This window comes from Lineus longissimus, chromosome 6 (assembly GCF_910592395.1).
Source record: "Lineus longissimus chromosome 6, tnLinLong1.2, whole genome shotgun sequence".
Lineage (NCBI taxonomy): Eukaryota > Metazoa > Nemertea > Pilidiophora > Heteronemertea > Lineidae > Lineus > Lineus longissimus.
Genome location: NC_088313.1, coordinates 9,267,906 through 9,294,258, shown reverse-complemented (window position 1 = coordinate 9,294,258; position 26,353 = coordinate 9,267,906). Strand labels below are relative to the sequence as shown.

Genomic DNA, 26,353 nt, shown 5'->3' with positions numbered 1-26,353 from the left:
ATTCTTCCAGTATCACTACACGGCGGGACGGCTATAGAACTGGCCAAAGGTCAAAGGTCAAAGTAAGATAACGTTAGCGTGTTCTTTTTTTCATATTTCGCCGTCTGACTTTTACTCGAGACTCCGTAATTGGCATGGCCTACACGGATGCGAGCCGAACATGAGGCGATAACTGACAACGAGCTGAATAATATGCTGATCAGATCATTAAAAATTTAAAGACGTAACATCATAACATTTTTGGCAATAGTGTCAATTGTTGGTCATTAATTGTTTTCTGCTTGCAACATCTTTGTTTTGTCTACAGACTCAAGAACGACTAGGCATCCAATTATATCCAAAACCAAACACATGGTGAAGAACTAGGCAAACTCTATCCAACTCGGGCGAGACAACGTCACTCTGGTTTCTCTTCAATCCCACGCATAAATCTTTCGCCTTTTACTAAAGATTTCCGTGGAGAGGAACACTCTAATGAGTCTATAGACATTTTTATAGCCCTGCCAACGGCAGGGTAGTTAATACCAAAGAAAGACCGATCCACCCAATCTCATACTTGAAAGTGATACACTAGTAATAGCCCCCACCCCCTGACACACGCGCACACACGCGAGCAACCAAGACGATCGGCACCAACCGCGCACCAAGCACAATTGTCTCAGACCTCGCATTTCAGGTGTATGGTCTCTCGAACAATAGTCTCTAGGGAAGGGCGGAGAACAAATGTCACAATAATTCCACCAGGTCTGACAAGGACAATCAAGTCGCATAGGTGGCACTACACAGTGGGGACGGGGTCCGTTTTGTCCCCAATAGTGGCAATTGTTGGTCATTAATGGTTTTCTGCTTGCAACATCTTTCTTTTGTCTACAGAATCAAGAACTACTAGGCATCCCATTATCCAAAACCAAACACATGGTGAAGAACTTGGTAAACTCTATCCAACTCGGGCGAGGCACCATCACTCTGGTTTCTCTTCAATCCCGCGCATAAATCTTTCGCCTTTTACTAAAGATTTCAGTGGAGAGGAACACTCTAATGAGTCTATAGACATTTTTTATAGCCAACTGCAGGGTAGTTAATACCAAAGAAATACCCACCCACTTAATCTGATACACCAAAGTGATAAACTAGTAATAGCCCCCACCCCCTGACACACCCGTACACACACACACTGGACCCTTGTCTAAGTGTACCGCAAGCTGTGACAGTGTCTGCTTTATTCAAGATGAAGTTGGAGAAAGTTCTGTTCTGGCTGTGTGGGCCAATGTTTGTCAATGGTGCATTACGTTTATGACGTACATCAGAGTGATGATCATGGTGATGACGATCATGGAAACGTTGATTATGAAAATGCTGCCCCCGTGGAAAATCCGCCATGACGACACCGAAAGGCCTATTCTTTAAAAACTGTTAAAGCAGAAAATTAATTACATGGATGTTTACACCGAGGCGCACATCTTAGGTCAAGCCCACGCCAGGACCCCCGCCGAATTAGCGAGGCACAACCGCATCCATCCAAGAACCTTCAGCGATTGGTTGGCTAACGAAGACGAAATAAGACAACTGATGAACGAGCACCCAAATCTGGCCGGACGTAGACGACGCCAACGAATGCCTGGAGGTAATCCGACTTCACTGTTAAAACGAATTTAAAGCTGAACTGCATGCACCAAACCAGAGCGTCCCATGCGGCAATAGTAAGAAATTCAAACGATCGAAAGGTCCTTCTGAATACAGCCTGAAACATGATAGACCTCCAATGCTTCGATGTGCTTCTCCAGGGATTCGAACCCGGGAACTCGGGCTCAGAATGCGAACGCTCTAACCGTCTGAGCTGGGGGGGGCTTTCTTGTGATTTGCTGCCAGCAAAAATATCTTATAAGAATGGCGATTATTCTTTATTTATGAGAGATGAACCAGAAATTTTCTCAAGTACATGTAATAGAAGAAGATACCAAGACAAAGGTAAACATTGCTAAGAGAAAACGTAGACTCCGCTTACATAATCACGCACAGCAAAGAAAAAATGACTTCCTTCCTGCAGTTGCCCACTGAAAGCCGCTCAAAGATGTTGAACAGAGATTACACACAAATGATTACACATTCTATAAAGGCGTATAAAACGACAGGCATTTCAAGCAGCCCAGTGGCCTTGAGGATAAGAGTGTTGGCAAATAAAACCAGAGGTCTCGAGTTCTAGTCCCGATGACAGGACCTTTTTATTTTTTTCCTTCCAGAATTCTCTGCGAAGGTCCGCATCGACCCACGGCTTACTGGTTTGTGAAATCGAGCGCATCAAAGCATTGGTGGTCTATCATGTTTCAGGCCGTATTCAGAAGGACCTTTCGATCGTTTGAATTTCTTACTGTTGCCGCATGGGATGCTCTGGTTTTGAGCATGCAGTTCAGCTTTAACAACGTTTGTGAGCCTTAAATGTCAGTCCTTTATGAATTTGAAACTCTAAGAGACTTCATTTTTTGATCGTGCGTTGACACCTCTACTTTATTTTTCAGCAAAATGGCCAGTTTTTAAAGGTCGTTATGGGCTACACGCCAATATCAACAATGGTGGGGATAACTTCCACAACGAGACAGGGATGAACTTCAAAGGACAAGACCCTACCTCATCCCCTTTACAGCTTCTGACGGGTAGTTCAATCGCTTTTTGCAGAGGTAAACTCGATTATTTTGTCTACGCTTCATAATCGCATAATAAGCGTTTAACGATTTATAAGAATTATAACCAACAATGTTCGTTTTATTTAAGAAAACACATGAGCTACGCAACACTTTCGATTCGAAAACTCTACCAGCCAATGCAGACGACCGTATTCGGGAATGCCGTGAGAGGGTTCGCAACACGCTACGAGAAAATAATACATAAATCAAACCTTTGTTTTATACGATATGAAACCGGTGTACACCTACAACGAGAAGTCACGGAAACAAGAAGCTTTGGTGCACATTTAGCCTGATGATTACTGCAGATGGACGGAAAGGACCTGCTGAAATTATCATCTGTAATCGAGCCGCTCTAAGATTCTGTCGAAAAAAAGTTTGCCTTTCGCTTCCAGCACACGAATATCGTCACTTTTCTCTATTAATTGTGCTTTCTTATTGATCTAATTGGACATTCAATTCAAGTCTTTCCACTAAAACATAACCATGATCAAAGTCAACGTGGCTGTAATCACCCAAACTGAATAACAAGTGTAACATTGCAGTGCAACCTTCTTTCTTTCTAGATGACTCCAACTGAGACAGGCTGGGTACAAACGCAGATGCTCATCAATTGGCTGGATGAAATCTCTCAGAGAAACCATTCATGTTAATTCTAGACCAATATTCACCACATAGAAATAGAGAATTCCGGAATTTAGTTGAAGATGCTTGGGGTCACATGGATTTCATACCTGGAAAGTGTACCAGCCTTATGCAGCCGCTCGATATCAGCATAGTGAAGGCCTTCAAATGCTGACTTCGCACAATATGTAATGCGTGGAAAATATTGGTCACACTGAGGACAATGGGGACTGCCAGCAGATTTCGCTGAGGGAGGTGGAACGGATAATCAGTCTAGCATGGGAAAGGATAGATGCTGAAGTTGTGCGGATTGCGTTTAGATCCAGTGGTCTTCCTATTCAAGAAAGGTGATCTTCAAGACTTAGTAGTTGCTGATGATGATGTAGGCAGTGATAACGAGGATTTAGTTTTCTTCGAAGATGAGCCAGATGATACTGAAGACGAGACAATGTAAATAAAGTGTAATTTGCTGCCATATAAATGTGTTATTCGACCTACTAAACTCACCCCGGCGAATGAATGTCGCATAAAGCCGCGGAGATAACGATCTCATTTGCGCGGGAAAACTAACGAGGCGCAGGTAAAGTGGATAAAATACCTTTAAAATTGTGTTACATGAAATTTATTTTGGTGTATCTGGTAGCTAGTTCAATTCTTCAGACTGTAGTCAAAACGATTTGGATAAGAAAATTACGGTTTTCTCGATGGATGAGCGCGAACAATATTGATGTTGTAATTTTTTTATACCGTTTCGACATTTGCAAAAAAACCATGCGTTTATTTTCTTATAAAATGAATCCAGGGGCTGCTCTTTATTCATAATTACCAGATGAACGTATTTTCATTTCGATACAATGCCTGTAAATATCTTAATTATCCGATTATCGCATGATTTCCCATGTTTTGCATGTTCCGACATAGGCCTGTGACACAGCTTGAGGACATGCCATGTATTGTCTGAGGTGTTATAGACGCGGCTCGTCAGAATACTCATTCGCCAGGGTGAAATTATACGCTTTAATATTATCATTTCAAACGCGTAGGCATCACGAAGTGGCATGAAGAGATTCATACCAATTCAATGCAGTATAGAAAACACTCATCAAACAGTGATTGTACCGATTTCTTATTCCATTCAATTCCCATCTTGCTCAACTTTAGGACAACTGTTCATTCGTCCACAGAGAAGAATGCGAAGGAAGCGAATCACGCAGCCGTTAGAAAATAGGCCTGTTGCTATCACTGTGTCACTCTCCGAATCAAGGATTTCCAGTAGGCCTCTTTACTGAAGACTGAATAGCACAATCATCCAATCGCCCCTATTCTAGTATTCGGGTAAATTTGACATCTACGACGGACTCAGTAAATATACAAAATCTGCTCGGCGATCGAAGCGGTGTATGTGGACCGTTATAAAAAACTTCAAAGAAAATCCGACAAGGGGTCTTTCGTGGCTGTGGCGATTAAGCGCAATCTGCCCGGACAGAGTATAAAGATGTCGATGTTAAATATATGATAAATTTAAAACAGTATGAGAATATCGATGTTAGATATACAGGGCGTCCCTTAAAAAACAAAACCCACCAAAACAGGCCAAAATTCTATCCGAAGTACCCAGAGCCATCAAGTATTTCTACTGATGAAGTCAAGTCAATTTATCATGTCTATTGTCACCATCGGAACCAGGATTCAGGAGATGTTAGGGAGGATATAGAGCCTCTGTTTGCAAGGACCGTGTGTTACAAGAGAATTTACGGTCATCTCGCTTTCTTGCTTCGGATAATTGAGAATAAACATCAGGGATAATGGAAGGTGACTGGGTAGCCGACAGCTTGGCCATAATTATGCCATCTATCCTTTACACTATGGTGTGCAGTGTAAATTGTACCACATGTATTTTTTGTTCTTATACATATTAAAAACAATTTACTTGGACTTCATCCAGTTAGTGATTGGGCAACGCTTGCTTGTGATACCGTCCTACATGGGGATACCAACGTCAAAAATATCACTGTCGTTTATTTGGGTGTAATAAGCCAAAGAACTTCGTCTCTGACTTGCACTCCTAGTCTTCGGTCTATCTTTTTGCTCCACGATTTCCGACCCAACATCTTCAAATTTGTCTTCGTCGATGTCTACCAACCAATGAAAAATACACAATTCTTTAAATGTCTCTTCTGTCATTTCTTTTAATTTTTCCCTTTCGAAGGCACTAAGGTCTCTTTCTTTTAACTTCCTGTAGCAAGGTCGACCTGTTTTATACCGGATGTCCTGTCGTATCACTCTGCTGAGTTGCGGAGCTACCCGGAATCGCTGTGGAATCCTTGGTATTTTTGAGTAATCCTCATCCGTAAACCTTAGCCAGTCACTGTCTGCGGATGCTACGTACACGCTGTCTGGGTCACCGTAACCGGTCATTCGATTCAGTTCGAATGTAGTCATGAGGATTCTCTTCCTGACCTTCAAAGTTACATGCCTCTCAAAATCTGGGACGCCCTCTTTGTTGTGTTTCAGACTTGGACAAGGACTACTAAAGCACATGCTGGTCGGAGACACGGAAGACAGGAAACGGTACGTCGGAGAATCCCTGCCTTGTGTATGTGCGTGTGAATGATTCGATTCTTTAGCGGAGTTCAACTCAGGTAAACTCCTATGCCCTTTGGTCGGTGTCGCATTCCTTCCTGAGCTCAATTCGGGTAGACTAACCTCATCGGGACTGGGAGCTTCGGACTTCGATGCGGATTCGATAACTGGAGAGAGACAAGCTTTGTCCAAAATGATTTTAGGCGGAACATGTTGAGAACAGTCAAGGGCCACTGACGATCTCTCAATGCTGTCACTAGGTAATGACGTTATCGACTCTAAAAACATATCCGCGTCCTTATCTTCACCATCGTTCTGAAGCAACTCATCTATCAGTATTTTCCGCGCTCGGAGAAATGTCTCCCAGTCCAGACGTTTTTCTGGTCGCGTCGTACGCCGCCTGCGAACATTTATCCGCTCCCTGACTAGTGCCGGACTCCCGCGGCTCGATATTGAGAGCATCGATATTTCTGTTCGCGCCGAATCTGGACTCCCTCTCCGTTTCAACCTCGGAATATTTCCGATCTTTCCCGAGAGAACAGGAACCAATTGCGGACCTGCTTTGTAATCATCGTTAGTCAGTTTCAAAGTTGTGACCCAGTCGCCAATGTTTGTTTTTGCCGTGGAAGCCGTCGATCGGTTCGTCTCCTTTGATATTGGTTTCTTGTTGTAAACATTTCGCTTGTTTGGATTCACATTCTGTGAGCTCTCAATCACCTTCATCATCTCTGCGAAACCCATCTTGAATATTCGACTGAATTCATCAACAAACTCCCTCTGGTCGTTTCATCGGATGAAATCTTCAGCGACCTTCTGTAAAAAGCATTAACGTATTAATGAAAATTGACAACCTCTTGTTCTGCTATTGAGGGGGGGAAAGGCCAAGTTCGGATCGACTTTTAAGATGAAATTAAAATGATGATTGTCATTCATGTAAAACATTTTCAACTAAATTGTTTAATTATACAATTCTAGGGCATAATGACAAGGTCTTTATCATTCTGATGCATTTGGCGGCCGATTCAAGAGCAAGCATGGACGGCAACGTCGTCAATAACTAGAGTTTCGTCATGTGCGAGTAAGATGACGGACTGCGAATGAATTTCGAGTTACTACACAGTATTGCGCCGGACACTTTGTTCTGGAATTTTTGCAGTCAGTTAAAAAGTGACGTGTCCAAAGCGGATAGAATTAATTAATTACAGTAGTGTAATGTTTTTATTTTGTTAATTGACTAATTTGAGTCTTAGAATCTATTTAGCATTTAACACACCCTCAGTAAAGGAGGATAGAAACTTCAGAGACAAATTTGCATAAACAGCACTATAACGCAGGAATTAAAAAAAATGTCTGTTTTAAAATTCGAGTGGTTACATAGCAGTGTTAAAACTGTTAGAAAAGCTGCCGAGAACTCAAATAATCCATTTTTGTGCGCAGTTGCGACAACAAACTTGATGAACATGACAAAGAAGAGTTTATGATTATATCATTGGAGACGGGTTGCTTAGAGATACTTAAGTAAACGTAACTAACCCAATGGCAAACTTGGCGAGACAACGAACTCAACACATCTGAAGCGTGGCTTTGAAATACAGTACGGTACGGAACTTACAGAATGATAAATGCCAAGTGCACATACCTATATCATAATTTGTCCACGTGTAATTTCCTGAAAAGCATCTCAAGTTATTGCTCGAAAAGACGTTTAGATGTGTGGATGTTTCAAATCGTCTTTAAACATTAGCGTCCAGATTGTTAGAGGTCATCTCCTGTCCTCGTGTTTTCCTAACCCTGATTCATTACACCATCATCACTGTTACCATTTTCTCATGCTCTCAATACGTGTGTTTCATTTGCAGTAGTTGTGGTTCACTATTATTCCCAACCATAGACGAATCGGATTAATATCACACATAAATACAAGGCATTTACATGTATGTCCAAATGCCATGACACAGGGTCTCTAAGGGTCAATAGGCAATGCGATTACGGCTTACTAGTACTATTTTCCACTCTAATAAAAGAACATTCGTCCGTGCAATATTAGAGTTGGTATTATATACACGTTTTCTTTTAGGTTTTTGCTTCATTGAACAAAATTGTATCAAATGGAACCATGACCAATCCAAAGCGGTTAATCCATTATGCTTTGGGTGAGTACTAACGCAAGCAAAACTGTAGATACTAATTTGGGCACTTAAATCTAGGAGCTCTATTCGAAAAAAGTAAACCAGCCATGTTATTGCCAGATCGAATGTTCACGGTTGCGATTCAAATTGTTATTTTAAGAGATGTATGTCGATCCCCAACAGACGACCTTTTTCAAAGTATGACGAATCTCAATGAGGTGTTTTCACGACCAGCAATGTCGGAGGGCAGAACAAAGAGTCGTCATGATGACTTAACTGAATAAGATTATGTCCGTCATGTAGATTTGATTTCTGTTGTCTTTTTCTCCAGCAAGGCACTATGTGAGACCACCCTATAATAATTATATACAAGTCGGCCATGATTATTTTCCAGTGAATGCGTATTACCCGATGATTTTAATGTACGCTTCAACACTCATGACAGTAACTGAATGCTTATTGAATAAATGCACGAATTACACAATATTAGTGCCGTTTACACGACCCGAAAAAAACATACTGAACGTCCAGCAGTATTAACCTCCGTCGCCTCCGTCCATACCTACGGTGGCCCATAGAGGACATGCGTTTATTTTCAATATAATAGAAAAAAAAAAATTTTACAATGCGTTTTTTTCTCTCGAATTACAACCGCCGTCGGATTTATTTCTCACCGCCGAAAAATTATTTTCCACCGCCGGGTAAAAAATAATAATTCCCACCACCGCCAAAGAAAATAATATCCACCGCGGTGGATATTATTTCCACCGCGGTCGATATTAATTTCCACCGCGGTCGATATTAATTTCCACCGCGGTGGTGGGAATTATTATTTTTTACCCGGCGGTGGAAATTATTTTTTCGGCGGTGAGAAATAAATCCGACGGTGGTTGTAATTCGAGAGAAAAAAAACGCATTGTAAAAAGAAAATTTTTTAATATATTGAAAATAAACGCATGTCCTCTATGGGCCACCGTACATACCACTACAAATATGCCTCATTTTCTGTATCACGCGCCCCATCAGTTTGCGGTGCACCTCACCCCAATTCGATCTGATTCTGCCGTAAATGGTAGGCTGGAGCGGACATTAATGCCGATTGATGGTCTTGACCGTAAATCGATTCATTTTCTTGACCATCATTTTTTATGTTCTATATCATAATTCCGCCAGCGATTGGTACACTGTATTCCTGGCTCGTGGTTGGCTAAATTATGTTCACTGACCGAGAATAATGGCCTAGAAGATAAGCCAATCAGTGTACAGTGGTTGCGAATGGCTGATTTATGTTCTAGTACACAATTCCTGTTCAGTGATTGGTTGATTAACGGTCTAGAAAAATATTCGTTTTCTCCTATTGGTCCGGGAGTGTAAAACTCTCCCTTTTTTGGCCGAAATTATGTTCTCAGATATAAATAATTATGTTCTAGAACATATTAACATGATTAACGGTCGAGACCATAATCGGCATTAATAGGGCCATTTAGGCGGCAGGCGAAAAAAAACACACATTCGGATCGGATCTACAGTGGACCGAGGTGTAAATAGTGTATAGAGCTGGAGTGAGGAACAAAAAAAAAATAATGAACTAAACAAAATGAGTTGAAACAACAGAAATTAGGGGCGTGATAGAAATGGAGGAACCAAATGCGTGTAATTGCCACCTCGCGCGAGGATTGTAAATAAGAAGCGGTGGTGGTGGTGGTGGTGGTGGTGGTGGTGGTGGTGGTGGTGGTGGTGGTGGTGGTGTCGGTGGTGGTGGTCCGGAATATCATATCAAAATTTCAGATTCACAACCCCACGCAGTAATAATGCGTCGCGGTCAAACATTGACAATTGAACTGCTAAAAGGCTTAAAAAATCAATGGTGGTATATATGATATTCCGGACAGTCCCGCAAGTAAATGGTGCAAAGTAAACTGGTAGTTGACCACGGAAATTTTTGGATAATCGACAAATTGGACAGACATTGATATTTTCACTCTTCAGCCAACTGGCAGAAAAATCTCAAAACACGCCCCCTATTACCAAATTATCAAAATTCAAAATTAATTTTTCATCAAATAATTTCTTTATATCTGTAGACTTGCCACAGCAAATATTTTTTCAATACCTCTCCAAATATGTACTTGAGAGTTAAAAGCATACTCGCGTCTAATTGATAGGTCTCGACCCTCCAACCTATGAATAATCGCTGAATCTTGCATGGGTTACAACAAAAAACGTAACTTTAGTTTGACAGGACTCAGAAAGACCAACGGCAAATTATAGTTTTTGATGTCCATGGAAACACAAGAAAAATCGTGTTATGCCTACTCCACATCTAATAAACGTCTAATAGATATCACAAGTTGATGTCTGATAGACAAGCAAGAGCACTTCATAGTTTTTTATGTCTACTGGAACACAGGTATAATCTTGTGTTGCCTACTACACATCTATTGGGCAACTTGATGTATATGAGACAACTGCGCATGCTGAATGACACCATGCAGGTTTTTTGTCATTATTTGGTGTATCTTCAAACTTTTCTTTTTTTCTCATTTTTGTTCTTTCATACTGAAAACAATTAAGAATATTTTCGGGAAAAATGCTGATTAAGTATTTTTAAATAAAAAAACACTCTTAAATAACAATTGCAGTATACTAGATGCATCGAAATCAAGTAGATAGACGTCTATGAAACATCAACTGCTTGATGTCTATTAGACATCAACTAGCTGATGTCTATCATACCATTTAATTAGACATTTAACAAAAAGTCAGACAGAGCAAGACTAGAGTTTAGATTAGATCTAATCCATACCTGGACAGACATATTTATTAGCAGATTTTCCCTGGGTGTGTATACAATGTAGGCTGACACTTCTTTCTGAGTTTGACAGCTTATTGTATTTATTCATGTAAAGCTTGTTTTCTGTATTTTTTAAGTTTTTGAGTTAAACTTAAAAACATCATACCATAATAAGTTATTGTCTAACGTGTAACACTGCTAAACTCACTTACTTGCCAAATATCGGCAAGTACATGATAAGGCAAAGATTTGGGAATCTTCGGAGAGGTCAGATTTCAATATATTCTCATTGGCTAAAAATATAAGCAATGTCAGATTGGACGTCCTGAGAGTCCCGCGAAATTTAATTACACCTCGAGGTACAGCGCATAAAACGCACGACTGAAAATATACTCTCTTAACATAACAAACTGGGCCACCTCAGATCGCTATGCCCAACTCATCAAGGGCTGTTATCACCGCACTGTATAGTAAGACCCATGTTTATAACCAACTTCACGGCGAAAACTTTCTCATAATCCATGAAGAGGGCCAAAGCGAGTGATATGTTGGGGCGTCACCCCATCTCAAATAATATAGTTCCTAGCTCATCAATGTGAATTAGATACTCCTGGACTTGTGGAGACCGCCAAAAAATCTATCGTGCTGATTTCAAATTTGTCATAAAACATGAAGGTGTAAGGTCAGTTTCTTAGACTGTGCGATGACATTTGTAGCATTCCAAAGATCCACCACACAATCAGTATTATCAGTCCATTTCGATAAACATACCGGGGGGGGGGGGGGGATATCCATATCCTAAGTCTTGCTTTTTCATTTGTCGAAAGATATCAAACTTAACATCTCTAGTCAGGAAGGCGTCCGTATCGAGTCGCCACATAGTGTTCAACTTCGTCGATTATTGTATGGTTGTGAACGAGGATTGTATTCCTGCAGCTCAACTGGCCGCCAGTACACAGGTTTTCACCGGGATTTTCAGAAAGTTATCCGATGGTTTCAATGGGGTTCTTTGAAGGAACAAATCTGAGGAAGATAAAAGTGCAGGATCGTGTAGAAAGCCAGATAATGAATCGTGTAGGAAGCCAGATAATGAATCATCATAGAAAATAATAACCGGGTATTTGTATTTGCGATTGAAATATTGGTCAACTGATGCTAACGCCCTCTTTATTTCTTTTCTTCCTGATTCATTGCAATGATGTGTCGATTGTACAGCAAGTATGCATGTCCATTGAAGTCGACTAACATCACCAATTTTTACAGAAGGTCTGAAGTCCAAAGTGGCTTAAGTCATTTTTTTAATGAATTAGAATATGACAATTTCTAGCAAACGTAGTGTGGCACCCTGGCCTTCACCAATCCAACATTTCCAGCATCCTTCTCAAGGGCTTGAGATGGCACCAATGATAAGCTGCGTAGTGATGCCCCTGCATTCACCACGCAGACGCATACCGGCCCCCTCATCACTCTATCTACATTCTTTTGCCCTGTCTAGCCATTGATATACTAGACGGGTCAGTTAGTACGGACATGCATTTTCCCGCCATCCATTGTGAGTTGCTCTCGCCAATTAGAATCTAAACTTCACAACTTTAGCCTTTAGCATGCAAATTTAGATTCCGCAAACGTTCGCCGCATGATACCCAGGAAGATGTGTTTTCTAAAGCTAAGCGCACACGGGCGACAAAATGACAAAAAAACCTGAAAACATTTGTTTTCAAATATTTTTTCACAATTTGTTGCCCGTCTGCGGGCGACAAAAACAAATGTTTTTCGAAAACATTTGTTTTTGAAACAGTTTTCGAATATTAAACATGCAGTATATTTTTGACGTAGTCAAAATGTTTTTCGTCAAAACGTCGCCCGTTTGCGGGTGACTGCAACGAAACGTAAAACATTTTTTGCGTCATCATCGTCATTAGCCAATCACGATGACGTTCAGCGTCATGTGATACCAACCAAGCCAGGTCAAAATGGCAGCGCCAATTTTAAACTAAATGGGGTTGATTGTGGATGAAGAATCTGAATTGCATGAATTATTAATATGGACGACTGAGCTCGAGGGCAGGTTGGTCGAGCTGTGGCAGGAAAGGCCTGCCCTGTTCGAGGTGACCTCGCCGCTCTACAGCGATAAGAACAGGCGGTATGCCGCAATTACTGAAATAGCAAAGACCCTAGAGATCGGCTGTTAGGGCACTAACATTGGAATGGCCAAGACGGGGTCAGTCGTTCTCCGCGAGAGGGCGTACTTTACAAATTAACGACGATTTCCCTTGCGTTTGGACACTGTCTTGTCGCTGCTTTTCGTGCTTTTGCCGCGGTTATACTAGCATGAGTAGTTTGTTCCGAAATACTAGCGTTGGGATTGCTGTTCGCCATCATGCAATCGGTAAATATTATTGCTTTACGGTCTGGATGATTTAGGGAAAAGTATTGTAGAAGATGAACAAGTTTTTTTCGTTGATTCTGTGAGAAAAAGACGCTTACTCGTAGGCCTACCGCCCGGTACCACAGTGACAGAGTACAGACCATCATTCATGCAATCGATGCACTGCCGAGTGTGTGCAGACTTAAGACTGCAGTCTAGGCGTTCAGGCTACAGGCTTCATCATGTCTGTGGGGTCCACCTAATGTGCGTCCGGAACTCAGTTTGCGCGTCCGGAGCGCGTCCGGAAGAGAAAGTGCGCGTCCGGAACAATTTCCTATGTAAATATGAACCTATTGTTGCATTCGATGGCTTAAATAGCATTTTAATTCCATGTAGAGAAAATAAAATTGAAAAAAATCTTTTTGGTGACTTGTATTTTACAATTTTCAGCGAGGTGGTTAATTACTAATGCCATACTCATATCCTAACTTCCTTACGCGCCTTCTCCTGTTGTGGTCGTCTAAGTCGGTATGAGTTTGTCTTTGCGTGCCGTGGGATAAGGGGCAATAGCAATTATTGTGAAGCCAATTTGCGCTTTTAGGGGGGATCGAGGGGGGCGGGGGAAGGGGGGTCAACAAAATTCATTCCATGTGCTGAGACACCAGATACCAGTCTAATCCATTACAACACGGCTACTATCGAAATTCTGCAACTGCAACAACAATTTGTTGAGGAGAAACGTCAGTAAACTGGGATTTGATGGCTGTGTAACACCCAAATCACCCCGCTGAAAATTGTAAAATACAAAGTCACCAAGGAGATTTTTTCCAATTTTATTTTCTCTACATGGAATTAAAATGCTATTTAAGCCATCTAATGCAACATTAGGTTCATATTTACATAGGAAATTGTTCCGGACGCGCACTTTCTCTTCCGGACGCGCTCCGGACGCGCAAATTGTTCCGGACGCGCATTAGGTAGACCGTGTCTGTGTACGTGTAAGCCTAGTGTCACTCTCAGCTCAGTCTTACTCTTACTCTCTGTGGAGTGTGCGTCCATCATGATATTGTATTGCCATTGCCAACACGTCATGGAGTGCATACTATATATATCGGTACTATAGATCAATGCACTTCATTGGGACCAACGTTTACGAAAACGTCGCGTCTCGTCACGTTACAGTAATGTAAAATGCATGGTGACGTGACGACAGCCAACACTACGTCATGTAAACGTTGTTCCCAATCTAGTGCATGAATCTATAGGCCTAGGTCTATATTATATATCACCACTTAGGAAATAGACGTATTCGAAGAAGACGGAATCGGTGCCAAAACAAATCGAATGCGCACACTCGGAATACGTCAGAAGGCGTAGTAAGCCGACTTCGGACAGTGCCTAAGAGAGACACGGCGATCCTTTGTTCAAGGGTTAGTGCAAACTTCTTCGAATTCGTCTTATCAACGTAATGACGTAACTGGTGAAATAACGAGGCGTAGGCCTAGTGGTGAAACAATATTGCGCAATGTTATTTTGGTAGAAGGTTGTGGCAGTGAAGGGACTGTGTGCATGCACTTGAGGGAGTGTGTTCATCCAGATAGGCCTGTTTGAAGAAGAGGAATCGGCTCCAAAAGAATTTAAACAATGAGTGCGCACACCCAGAACATGTCACTCGTCAGAAGGCCTTAGCTGACTTTGGACAATGCCTAGGGACACCACGCTCTGGTCAGCACCAAAACAAACTTCTTCGAATTCGTCTATTTATAGGACCTTTGCAGTATTGCCAGATACGCCGGCTCCACCTAGGGTCGCCAAAACAAACCATGTTTACAATAGATCTTCACAGAAAAGGATGCACATTGGCTCGAGACGACATTCGAAAGTCGGTCAGCGGGTAGCACGTGTGCACAGCATGATGCACTGTCAAGATTTTTTACAATTTGTAATACAATTTTTTAAAGGATATTTGATTGACGGGGTGCAATAGCATCGGCCAGCATCACCATGGCAATGACGGCATGAAAGAGGCTTGGCATCTCCAGCACATATCGTTTAAGAAATGTTTCAAATCAGTTGCAAAAAATTTTTTCTACCACTTACATGTATTTCTTTTTGTTTTGTAAATATGATTGCATCCATCGCCATCGGGATACCAAATCTTGGTAACTCATGTTTTTTAAATGTGGCATTGCAGGCCCTCCGTGCCACCCCTGGGGTTTTTAATGCCACTCGTGCCCACACTCAAGTGTTTTGAAGAATGTAAAATCCGTAAGTATTTACTAAAATTTTAATACAGCCTTTTATTTTACAATAAAATACTGTTACTACTGTTGTCCATTCATGATAAATTATTTGTCCGCATCGTTTTTGGGCTATGGATGATGGAGTGTAAACGCGTGGACTGGATGGTCAAACTTTTTCAATACAAATTTTTGATTTAATTGATCTGTCATCGCTTGGAATTGAAAGTCATAGCATCGGTCGTTTTTTTTAAAAAACTGCTTGTCATTTTTTGGCATGTGATATTTGACCCTTTATGTCCTAACCGGCCGATATCCGGCCACTGATTTTTGTCTAGTTTCCTAGCCTAGCTGCCTGCCAGTACGTACCTAATCTCAAGCAACACCATCGCCATCATGAAACTTAGGCTGGTTTTCGGGCGGTTTAGGGATATGCAATATACTTGTTTTCATCCGTTTGATGAAATAATACTAGTGAAATTAATAAGCTGTCTTGTACATGGGGGGGGGGGGCATTTGGAGGTCGTTTGGGGTGAAAATTGCTGAAATACTTGGAAACACTAAAAAAATTCAAGGATTTAAAGAGTTAAAACAGAATAAAAATCTTTTTTTCATCTGACTCTGAGTTGGGCTTTGTGCTGGGTCAAACTTCTTTTCTGAAAATTCATACATGTATGATGAAGTTCAACTTCATACACAAGCTCAGCTCCTGCATCATTCAGTCCATAAAGCTTTTTACTTCTCGTGCTACAGGTATGTAAAGGCAAAAAAGGTTTGACTGTCATTGTCTGCACTTAGACAGCCGCAGAAACGTTTCTTATGTCTTTATGATGAATGTGATTGTCGAAATGTTTTCAAAGGATTCAAATTGTTATTTTTTTGCAGAGTGTGTGATAAACATGTGTAAAGAAACCTTTCGTAAGAAGCCAGAAGAGCTTTACAACAATCTTGGACTGGGAGGTAAGAAACATGCAATTTTTAAATTGCCTTTTAACCATTCATGTCTTCTCCATCAGTTCATCTTCCGACTTCGTCATGGACAATTTGCACAGCAAACAGCAATTTGATACCTTTCATTTGACAAATGTTATGTTATTTCAGATGGAGGCCATCATAAACTTCTTGTAGGATGAGTTGCCGCAGACAGAGATGAAAACCATGATGAATGTCCGTGAGCCAGAGGTGGGTCTGAAATTTGACAAATGGTCAGCCTTATTGATGGTATCTCTCCATGAAAGTACAGCACATGACAGGCGAGAAACTTGAAGCGAATTGGGTTAAACTGACCGGCTGCAACCAAATACAGTGCCTAGAGATAATTTTGAATCACTTCATGCATTATCCTGTGGATAGTCATGAAACAATAAAAGACCTACGTACAGAGATGGGTACATTTTCAGGCATATGGAATAATTTGTGCTCAGAGGAACGCAGTTGCACAACGTTTGAGCATCAACATTGTGATCGGGAGGTCCTGGCTTCGATACCCGGCATGTGCCACGTTGTAACTCTTACCTTCTGGATATAGGCTGGGTAATGAAAGCTCTTTTAAAGCGCCATATAAAACTCCTTGTTATTATCGTTATTTGGGCTGATTTTGTTGGGAAACACGAAAATATGTCACTTGATTGTCCACTGCATTCTTATTATACTTAATTTGTTATCAAAGTAAAGCATTATCATCACATCATAGATGAAATTTTATAATTTGATTTTCCAGGCTATGATTTGTTTAGTACAACAATGCGAGGGACTTAACAAAATTGAGGCGGAAATATTCTTGAGGCAGTGTCGGTGCATGGAAGAAACGGAAACATTGGATTAAGGATTTATTTCATAGTGAATTACACAGTCACAAATGGATTACACACGTTCTGGATTAGACTAGTTTCTGCTGCAACTAACATTTTTGCAGGTGCCCACCCGTAGGCGATTCCTTGATGTCTTCCTTGGATTTTACATGATATTATGTCATTTTCGCCAACATCGGGTTTTGGCGCCAAGACGTTTGTTCCTAGAACAGTTGATTTAAATGCCGAATGTGGTCAGTTTTAATTTATATCGCAGGTGTCTACCCAAACAATTTTAGATGCTTTCTGCTGAATCTTCTATTACTACTGTTTTTACTGGGGTTTCATCGATGTTTTTTGGTGGAGTGTGACTCTAAAGTAATAGGCAGCTTGTTATGCCCCCGCCAATGCGTAAAGCATTGCGGAGGCATTATGTTTTACCAATGTCCGTCAGCCGGTAGGCGTCAGGCGTCTGTAAACTTTTCGTTTCCTCTCATTTTAACAAGGACGCTTTGAGTAATAACCATGTAACTTTTTATGTGGGTAGAAAAAGATAACGTGCACAGCGGGCATTACAGACCAATAACTCTTTCACAATGTCAACTAAACCTAGTCAGCTATGACACCAGCTGCCCGGGGTTGTCTGAAAAACACTTCACTTTCCTAATACACCAACTCAAAGTGCTCACCGGGGCATATGCTACGCCCTGCGTTGCTCTTGTTATTGCAGTATTTTTGTTCTTCCTCTGGTTCACCTCTAAACTATTTTTCCAATCTCCAATCATGTTTGATGCTTTAGCCATTTTGTTTCAGCTCTTAACACGTTATTCATTATTTCTGGTAGCATAAGTCCTGGCACGAAATACCTTTCCCGTCATAATATCAGTACCAAGACGTCACAGGGTAGGTCCTAACTCCAGGAAACGCCTTACTCGTGCACTGTTCCACGTGAAAAGGGTCACTGCTTGGAGAGCTAAATGGGTCAACATCAGAAAAGCGCGATAATTCAGTCTTTGGAATTTTTCCTTTTTTTGTGCAATTTGTTGATGGAAACTACTTATGTAGAACAGGAGGTGACTGGGCAGCGGACAGCTGGGTAATATTGCCCTTAACCCCTCGTCTCCCTAGAGGGGACGATATATCGTCCCTGTATTTTGTCTCGCGTAGGCGGTACGATATATCGTCCCTATACTAATGCTTTAGTATAGAACTCTCGGTACACGTTAGACGCTATTGTACAGTGTATTCGTGTCCCTGGTGATCTGCAGAAGACTAGATTTAGTTTCATTCATAGTTTACAGAGGGCGCTGCAGTTTGATTGGCGCTTGTGCAGCAAGAACTGATTAGCATATAAATTAATATTATGTTGTATTATTCGATCAATCAGTAATAGACAATAGTCAATCAAAGGTTATCAATCAAGTTACGTTGATCATTAACAGGTTGTAACTGCATCAATTACAGTTCCATATACTTTGTTCAAATCAGAAAAATCAATCAATTAGAGCAAAATCAATCAAAAAATATTGATTATTACTGATTATTGATTACCTCTTACCTAATTGATACCCAGAAACAACGCCAATTGATAGCCAAGGTAATCAGCTTTACGAAAATGTATGGTTTTATTAGTCGTACTTCCACCTATCAGATCCCCGTGTCTTTTGCGCTTACACCTATGAATTGTCGTGTCTAAATAGACCCGTGTGTCAAATCCCCGTGTCTATTAGCCCCATCGAGCTTGATGCGGCCAATCGGGGGCTAATTTAGACCTGTGTTCAACACAGGTTTTTGATAGGTGGAATCTGAATAGACACAGCAATTGCAAGTTCTAAGATCCGGCGACAGATGGCGCGGTGTAGTTGCCGCGGTATTGCGCATGCGAAATTCCCCTCCAACGGGAAAGAAACACAGGAGAGCTCCCTACCTACAGCGCACCTGTCGCCGGGGTTATTAATCATTATCTAACACAACTGATAGGTGCAAGTGCGCCGCGGGTTTTTTGACACACGGCGAAGACACGGGTCTTGAAAAAACACGGGGTTTTATCATAGGTGTTCTGTAGGGACTGTATATTGATATAACTCCTCAACCTCTTAAACAAAAATGCTACAAAATCAATCAAACTTTACAAATGTTCATCGCACGTGCTCTCATGGGTGGGCGCGGACATCTTAAACTCCTCGCCATTACTCGTTGTTGTCGTCGTTACACATACAACCGTCTCAACCAAATACACAACAATAGGTGGAACTATGACTATAAATCAAGGATGCATAATGAAGGAGGTACAATATTTAAAAGTATTTTTACGTTATTTTGCATAAAACTGGTAAAAAATCTCGGTACATCGCGTTACATAGGCCTCGGGAGCCAAAGGGTTAATAATGCCTAAGGTCCTTTAATAATTTTGGTACCAAACCAAGTGCTTGAAGTGGTTGGAATACCATAACCTATGCAGACACGTGAGGGCCATTTACACGGAACCAGTGATCTTGACCGATCTTGACCGATCCAGATCATTCTAGATTGGTTTGCTGCGTTTATCCTCTTGACTCCCAAAACTTGAAAATCACGGGATCCCAGGGTGGTCACGTGGTTGCGAAAATTGGGTCTGACGTTCACGATGTATGGCGCCCGCATACAACCACCAAAGTCCGGTGACGAGGCACCATCTACCCAGGCATGCTCTAACTGACCCTACTGTACATCAAACACGCTAAAACCAGCAATAAAATAGCGTCCCAGCTCAAGGGAATAAAAATATTACTGAGACCGACCTGTCGGTCGTTGGGGAAAAAAACATTATTTCAAAATGACTGACTGGTCGGTCACCGGGATTCAAGAGGTTGACTGCGCACCATTGGTCATTCGCAAGAAACACAGGCCCAAATTCATAAAGGGCGTTTAAGGGTTAGACATGTACAACTTCTCTCTAATCAGTTTCAGGGCCTATTCATATTCTGTGAAGATTCACATCAAGGGCCAGAATCTGTCTATTCAGTAGTTAAACGCTGTTTTAAGCTAAACACCCTTTATGAATTTGGCCCCATATGTTTAAGTTTTGAATATAAAGTTAAAATAAAAGATTGAGGTGTGTCGTGTAATCAAGCAATGTGCGTATTCATTTACGCGACACTCGTTAATCATCTTCTGTAATAATTTGTTTGAGTAATCTTGGAAAGTTTTGAAAAATGGCGTCCATTACATTTACATTCTTCGCTCGTGCCTCATCTCAACTAGAGCCCTCTGACGAGAGATAATGGCTTTTTCTGGCATTTATCTGAAAAACTTGACTTTCCTGAGAAACATGACAGTGCCCAAGTTGTAGGGTAATTACACATTTCTTCAAGTCCCAAGATAACATTCATTGAGTTAAGTTGAAATCAGCATGACAGTGAACTGAATGGCTGCAGGAATTTCCAGCAAGTACTTGTACCGGTAATATTTTTCTCTGACAACAACCGTTTTTGGGCCTTTTGAGCTTATTATATATGAGAGTAGTAGACAGATCAAGTTGTTTGAAATGACTGACATAATTTTAAAAGCCCTTGTCCTGCAATTGCCACCGTGGTAATGTACCTAAAGTGCCCCAGCCACATATGTACAAATGATAATCATGTTTGGCAAAATTAAATGTGTGGTGAATATTGAAAGTTCAAGTGTGAACATATTATGTAAAAGTGTGGAATTACACAGCGAGAACTGTATAATCCCAGTAAATTATTTTTATACATATTGAAGTCATGAAGTACGGCAGCAGATTAGTGCCATAAAAAATATAAAAAATAAAATATTATCTCGTTATTACGAGATCTTTTCTCGTTATTACGCGATGTTATCTCGTTATTACGCGATCTTTTCTCGTTATTACGCGATCTTTTCTCGTTATTACGAGATCTTTTCTCGTTATTACGAGATCTTTTCTCGTTATTACGCGATGTTATCTCGTTATTACGAGATCTTTTCTCGTTATTACGCGATCTTTTCTCGTTATTACGAGATGTTATCTCGTTATTACGCGATGATGGTATATGGTACGGACCTTTCCCGCGCTTGATCCTGAGCTTTAGGTCTCGTTAGGGAGTTTTTCCCAAATGTACGCGATGATGACGTGTCCCATTAACAGGACGTAACATCTATTTTAAAATGCGTTTCCAAAGTGAATGCATGAGGACAACCCATTTGTATCGTATATCACTGGAAACGCCTGATTCCCCTGATTCTGCAGGATGTTAAATCGGGCATTTTATTTCTTTAAATAAATCATAAGCGTCGCATTTGCTCCTAGCTCTGCACCATCCCAAATGGCAATATTGCCAATTGGGCCGGACAATCACGAAAAACCCCAAATATTATACATTTCTTCCTGAATAATTCTTACAGAGACCATTCTCCCATGAAAGACAGTTGCTTACGCTACACAAAAATAAAAAAAAATCGAGGGTCAACCATTGAACTTTTGAGATGTGTTGAATTTTGCACAAATCAGCGAAAAACGCACCAACTGGGACTGGACGGCATTTCAACACGGGGCCGACGCACATCCCAAGTTCAGTGTACACATACGTCGGCAACAACAGTATAAATGCGTAGTTTCTTGTTAGTCGCCTATTGAGTAGCGCTCTAGGTTTCAGAAACTCAAAAAAAACATGTCTTTGCCAAAACAACTGCTGAATCAACGCTGACATACTGTGAGGACCGAGAAATCAATGATTTTAGGAACTACGGTTATGGCTTGGCCGCGCATGAATGAAAAAAACAACTCCCTAATGAGACCTTAATCCTCGATGTTGCGTGCACTTTCGCATCTCATAATAACGAGAAAAGATCTCGTAATAACGAGATAACATCTCGTAATAACGAGAAAAGATCGCGTAATAACGAGAAAAGATCTCGTAATAACGAGATAACATCGCGTAATAACGAGAAAAGATCTCATAATAACGAGAAAAGATCTCGTAATAACGAGATAATATTTTATTTTTTATGGCACTAATCTGCTGCCGTAATGAAGACTGTGAGTGTGAATTTTATCGTGATACTTAAAGGCAGAAAGGGAATTGAAGATACAGTGGAACCTCCCTTAGCGGATACCTCTCTATGAAGGACAACCTCACTATTAAGGACACTAGTTTTGGTCCCAAATTGGTACTTTCCATTCAATATGACCTCTCTAATCAGGACACCTCTCTATTAAGGACAGCATTTGGCAGTCCCGATGGTGTCCTTAATAGAGAGGTTCTACTGAGTGACAAAAATTGTATTTTTTCCTAATGTTAAGTCGGGATCGTGGGATTATTGATTTCTGCCCGTTTCTAGTATTGTGAGGATGTATTTGGTCATTTGTTTTGATGCATGAATGAAGTAACCCAGATCGCAATTATTGAAAAATTTGTGTAGAAACTTCATTTGTAGTAGAGTGTGTATATCTGTTACTTCTAATGATTTTAAAGTCTTGAATAAGGGTTTGGTGTGGGCAATGAGCAGAGCAGATAATAATAATTAAATGACCTGAAATCTATCGCCTTGTCTATTATCTTTTTCACTAGGCTAAAGTTCATTTCTGTGACTCTGCTTTGTATCACAGTGACATCTCTGTGAGACCACCTTGTTGTCTGTTAAAGACTGCACACCAAGACATGGCTCCATAAGCAATATCTCTTTGAGAACATCTTGGTGTCCGATTAGGACTGCACACCGAACACTTCCCTCCATAAGGAACGCTCTAGACTCTACGATAAAATATTGTTGACCGATTGGGACACCACACTGAAGACATGCCTACATACCTTTGAGACCACACCGAACACATCCATTTGAGACCCCCTTTTTGTCTGATCAGGACAGCACACCATAGTCTCCATAAGTGACATCTCAATGAGACCACCTTGTTGTCTGTTCGGTGCAGCACGCACACTGAAGATATGCGTCCATAAAGGACATCTCTATGAGACCATCTTGTTGTCTGATTGGACAAGACAAGTCTCCAAGAGTGACATCTGTATGAGGACACCTTGTTGGCTGATTGTGACAGCACATTGAAGACTTGTCTCCGTAAAAGACATCCATTCGAGAGTAAACTGAAGACTTGCATCAAAAAGGGACATGTCTTTGAGACCATCTAGTTGTCTGATTGAGACAAGACATGTCTTCATAAGTGATGTATGTATGATGACACCTTGTTGGCTGATTGTGACAGCACATTGAAGACCTGTCTCTATAAGTGGCATCCCTTCGACAACTCACTAAAGACTTGCCTCAAAAAGGGACACGTCTTTGAGACCATCTAGTTGTCTGATTGAGACAAGACATGTCTCCATAAGTGACATATGTATGAGGACACCTTGTTGGCTGATTGTGACAGCACATTGAAGACTTTTCTCCATAAAAGACATCCATTCGAGAGCACACTGAAGACTTGCATCAAAAAGGGACATGTCTTTGAGACCATCTAGTTGTCTGATTGAGACAAGACATGTCTTCATAAGTGACATATGTATGAGGACACCTTGTTGGCTGATTGTGACAGCACATTGAAGACTTGTCTCTAGAAGTGGCATCCCTTCGACAGCACAATAAAGACTTGCCTCAAAAAGGGACATGTCTTTGAGACCATCTAGTTGTCTGGTTGAGACAAGACATGTCTCCATAAGTGACATATGTACGCGGACACCTTGTAGGCTGATTGTGACAGCACATTGAAGACCTGTCTCTAGTGGCATCCCTTCGAGAGCACACTGAAAACTTGCCTCCAAAAGGGACATCTTGTTGATACCATCTTGTATTCTGATTGAGACAAGACTATGTTTCCATAAGTGACATCTATATGAGGACACCTTGCTGATTGGGGCAGCACATCGAAGACTTGCCTCCAAAAGGGAATCTCTTAATGACAATCTTGTCTGATTGAGACAAGACAGTCATGTGTCCATAAGTGACACCTCCATGCGACATTTTGTTGACTTATTGGGAGGGCACACTGAATACTTGTCTCTATAAATATCATCTCTATGAGACTATCTTGTTGATTTATTGGGACAGCACACTGAAGACTTGTCTCCATCAGGAATATAACAGAAAAGAGGCGGCGGAAGGGGCTCTTTAGATAATGGCTGAAATTACAGCTAAAATCATTACCAATGTTTTCATTTCATCATATTTTGTTGGTAGGGCATAGATCTCAACATTATTTAGCATTCGGTGCAAATCGACTACGTTTGGAGGGTTCAAATGGACCCTTTCAATATTGGGCGGGGTACTTTTTGGGGCTATTTTCAAAAAAATTCAATTAAAAAACAAATTTACCGTGCGATGGACATATATACCAGCTTTATATGAATAAATGATTGTTCCAGATCATTTCCACCAAAAAAGTATATTTGCCATATTCGACTGATAAATCAGGTACTAAGGGTTGGGGTCTATAAGGATTTTCAGTTAAAGTCAACTGAAAACCTAAAATTATGAATTATAGTTTTTTTTATCTGTTTTTGGTATGAGGGGATTACAAATGATGAAACGGACTAAAAGTAAGTTGTTCAGTGTGAATTACAGAAAATATAAGGGTTAGATCGGTCAAAAAGGGCCAAAATAAGACCTAATGCAATACGCCTAAGAATTGCCTAAAATCACCTCATCCACTGGGACAATTTCCTGATATATTCCCAATTCTGCACAGATCTAATTCAAGACCAACGGTCTTTTACATTTTTCTCGGTTGTTGGTGGTGCCGAACGAGTTGAAAATGCCATTTTCTGAAGGACAGTCATAATTTTGTCTTCCACATCATTTGTTTTTGTTAAAAAATAACTCATTCAAACCAGTTTTCCATGCATAAAGGAACACTACATATCTCCTTTGTAACAGAAAACAATAGACCTTGGGATAAATCACAAATGAAATCAGAGAAAGTGTTAAAACAGACAAGGAGGAAGGATGTGACAAAGTTAAAGTGTCCTTAGCTTAAGTGACTTTATATCATATGAACAAACTTTTATTTCATTATAAAGCCATGTTTCATGTAATATTATTATATTTCCTACCTTTACCGAACCATCAATGCAGTTTTTGAGCAACTGGTGAGGTTACCAGGGTTAGGGTTAGCGTTGGAACACACAAAATTCACAATAGTCAATACACAGTCACAACATAGAAAAGTGGGCGTGATCAGGGCAGCACCGTGATTCTAACATTTTCTGCTCGTTAAATCAGACATTCTCGGATTTCTACTAGCTAGCCCAAGACATTCCGATGATGTAGGCTCTGGTCAAGGTTTAATATCGATTGATGCAAATTTTATGTTATGTTTTGTCTTGTTTTCATGTTCAATCTCCCTCTTTTGAAAAAGCCGGCTGACATGTCATGTCTGTGTTTATACACGTGCATTTATTTACACCTTAAATACACAGTCTCAGGGCAGCTAGTGCGCGCGCAGCTAACACGCGCACATGAGCCTGCGGCGCCTAACGGCCAACCCTAAAACCAACTACTGCTTTTAGCGTTATTCCAATGTTAGTGCCCTCACAATCGGCCGCCATCTTGGAATACGCGGGTGTGACCGGGGGTGTGACGTATGGCGCAACCATAGTTACCCCTTGTTTTTGACGTGACCTGTGACGTGACCGTGTCATTTTGTCTCCCGTGTGCGGGTGATTGAAACAAACACGACAAAGACGCAAAACATTTCGAAAACAACTGAAAACAAATGTTTTCAGTTTCGCTGTCATTTTGTTGCCCGTGTGCGCTCAGCTTTAATGATGATGCTGAGGTTGGATCCTTACAATTTGACATGAGAAAGTTGGAGACAAGTAATTACACCAAAAATGGACCATGCGCACGCTCATCAAAGGGAGACGATGGCACAGTCGGGTCTTAGTGTGCATATAACCAGTTGCTAAAAATGCACGTGTCGGACACCTCATTCTACACACAAAACATGTATTATCACCATAGCATAGCAAAGTGATATATTGGAGGCAGCCAACCGTGCAATCAGTCCACTGATTAAATGACTACAACAATAATTTATGGTAATGTTATTGTATCTTTTATAAAACATTACAATGCTTCACCAATTTTCTTGCTCAATTGATGGCAGACACTAGATACGTGTCAGAGTGGTGTTATTAGGGAGGTTTGAGA

At 40.9% G+C, this 26,353-nt stretch overlaps 1 protein-coding gene, 1 long non-coding RNA gene and 2 other non-coding genes across 5 annotated transcripts; 3 read left to right on the top strand and 1 right to left on the bottom strand.

Moving 5' to 3' along the window:
- The first annotated feature begins 397 nt into the window (after nt 1–397).
- On the top strand, nt 398–516 carry LOC135490531 (U5 spliceosomal RNA). Its single transcript, XR_010447722.1, has one exon. It is a non-coding gene; the product is annotated as a U5 spliceosomal RNA (small nuclear RNA).
- A 445-nt stretch (nt 517–961) lies between these two features.
- On the top strand, nt 962–1,083 carry LOC135490539 (U5 spliceosomal RNA). Its single transcript, XR_010447730.1, has one exon. It is a non-coding gene; the product is annotated as a U5 spliceosomal RNA (small nuclear RNA).
- Nucleotides 1,084–4,411: 3,328 nt separating this feature from the next.
- LOC135489955 (uncharacterized) lies at nt 4,412–7,727 on the bottom strand. The gene is made up of 2 exons (XM_064775592.1): nt 7,528–7,727; nt 4,412–6,701 (listed from the first exon to the last, which is right to left on the bottom strand). The coding sequence occupies exon 2, from the start codon at nt 6,627–6,629 to the stop codon at nt 5,286–5,288; it is 1,344 nt and encodes a 447-aa protein (XP_064631662.1). The 5' UTR covers nt 6,630–6,701; nt 7,528–7,727; the 3' UTR covers nt 4,412–5,285.
- A 5,286-nt stretch (nt 7,728–13,013) lies between these two features.
- On the top strand, nt 13,014–22,733 carry LOC135489245 (uncharacterized). 2 transcript variants are annotated; one of them, XR_010447113.1, is made up of 5 exons: nt 13,014–13,200; nt 15,374–15,447; nt 16,305–16,379; nt 16,521–16,601; nt 17,140–22,733. It is a non-coding gene; the product is annotated as an uncharacterized LOC135489245 (long non-coding RNA). The 2 variants fall into 2 exon arrangements; XR_010447114.1 differs by lacking the exon at nt 13,014–13,200 and adding an exon at nt 14,235–14,293.
- The last annotated feature ends 3,620 nt before the right edge of the window (nt 22,734–26,353 follow it).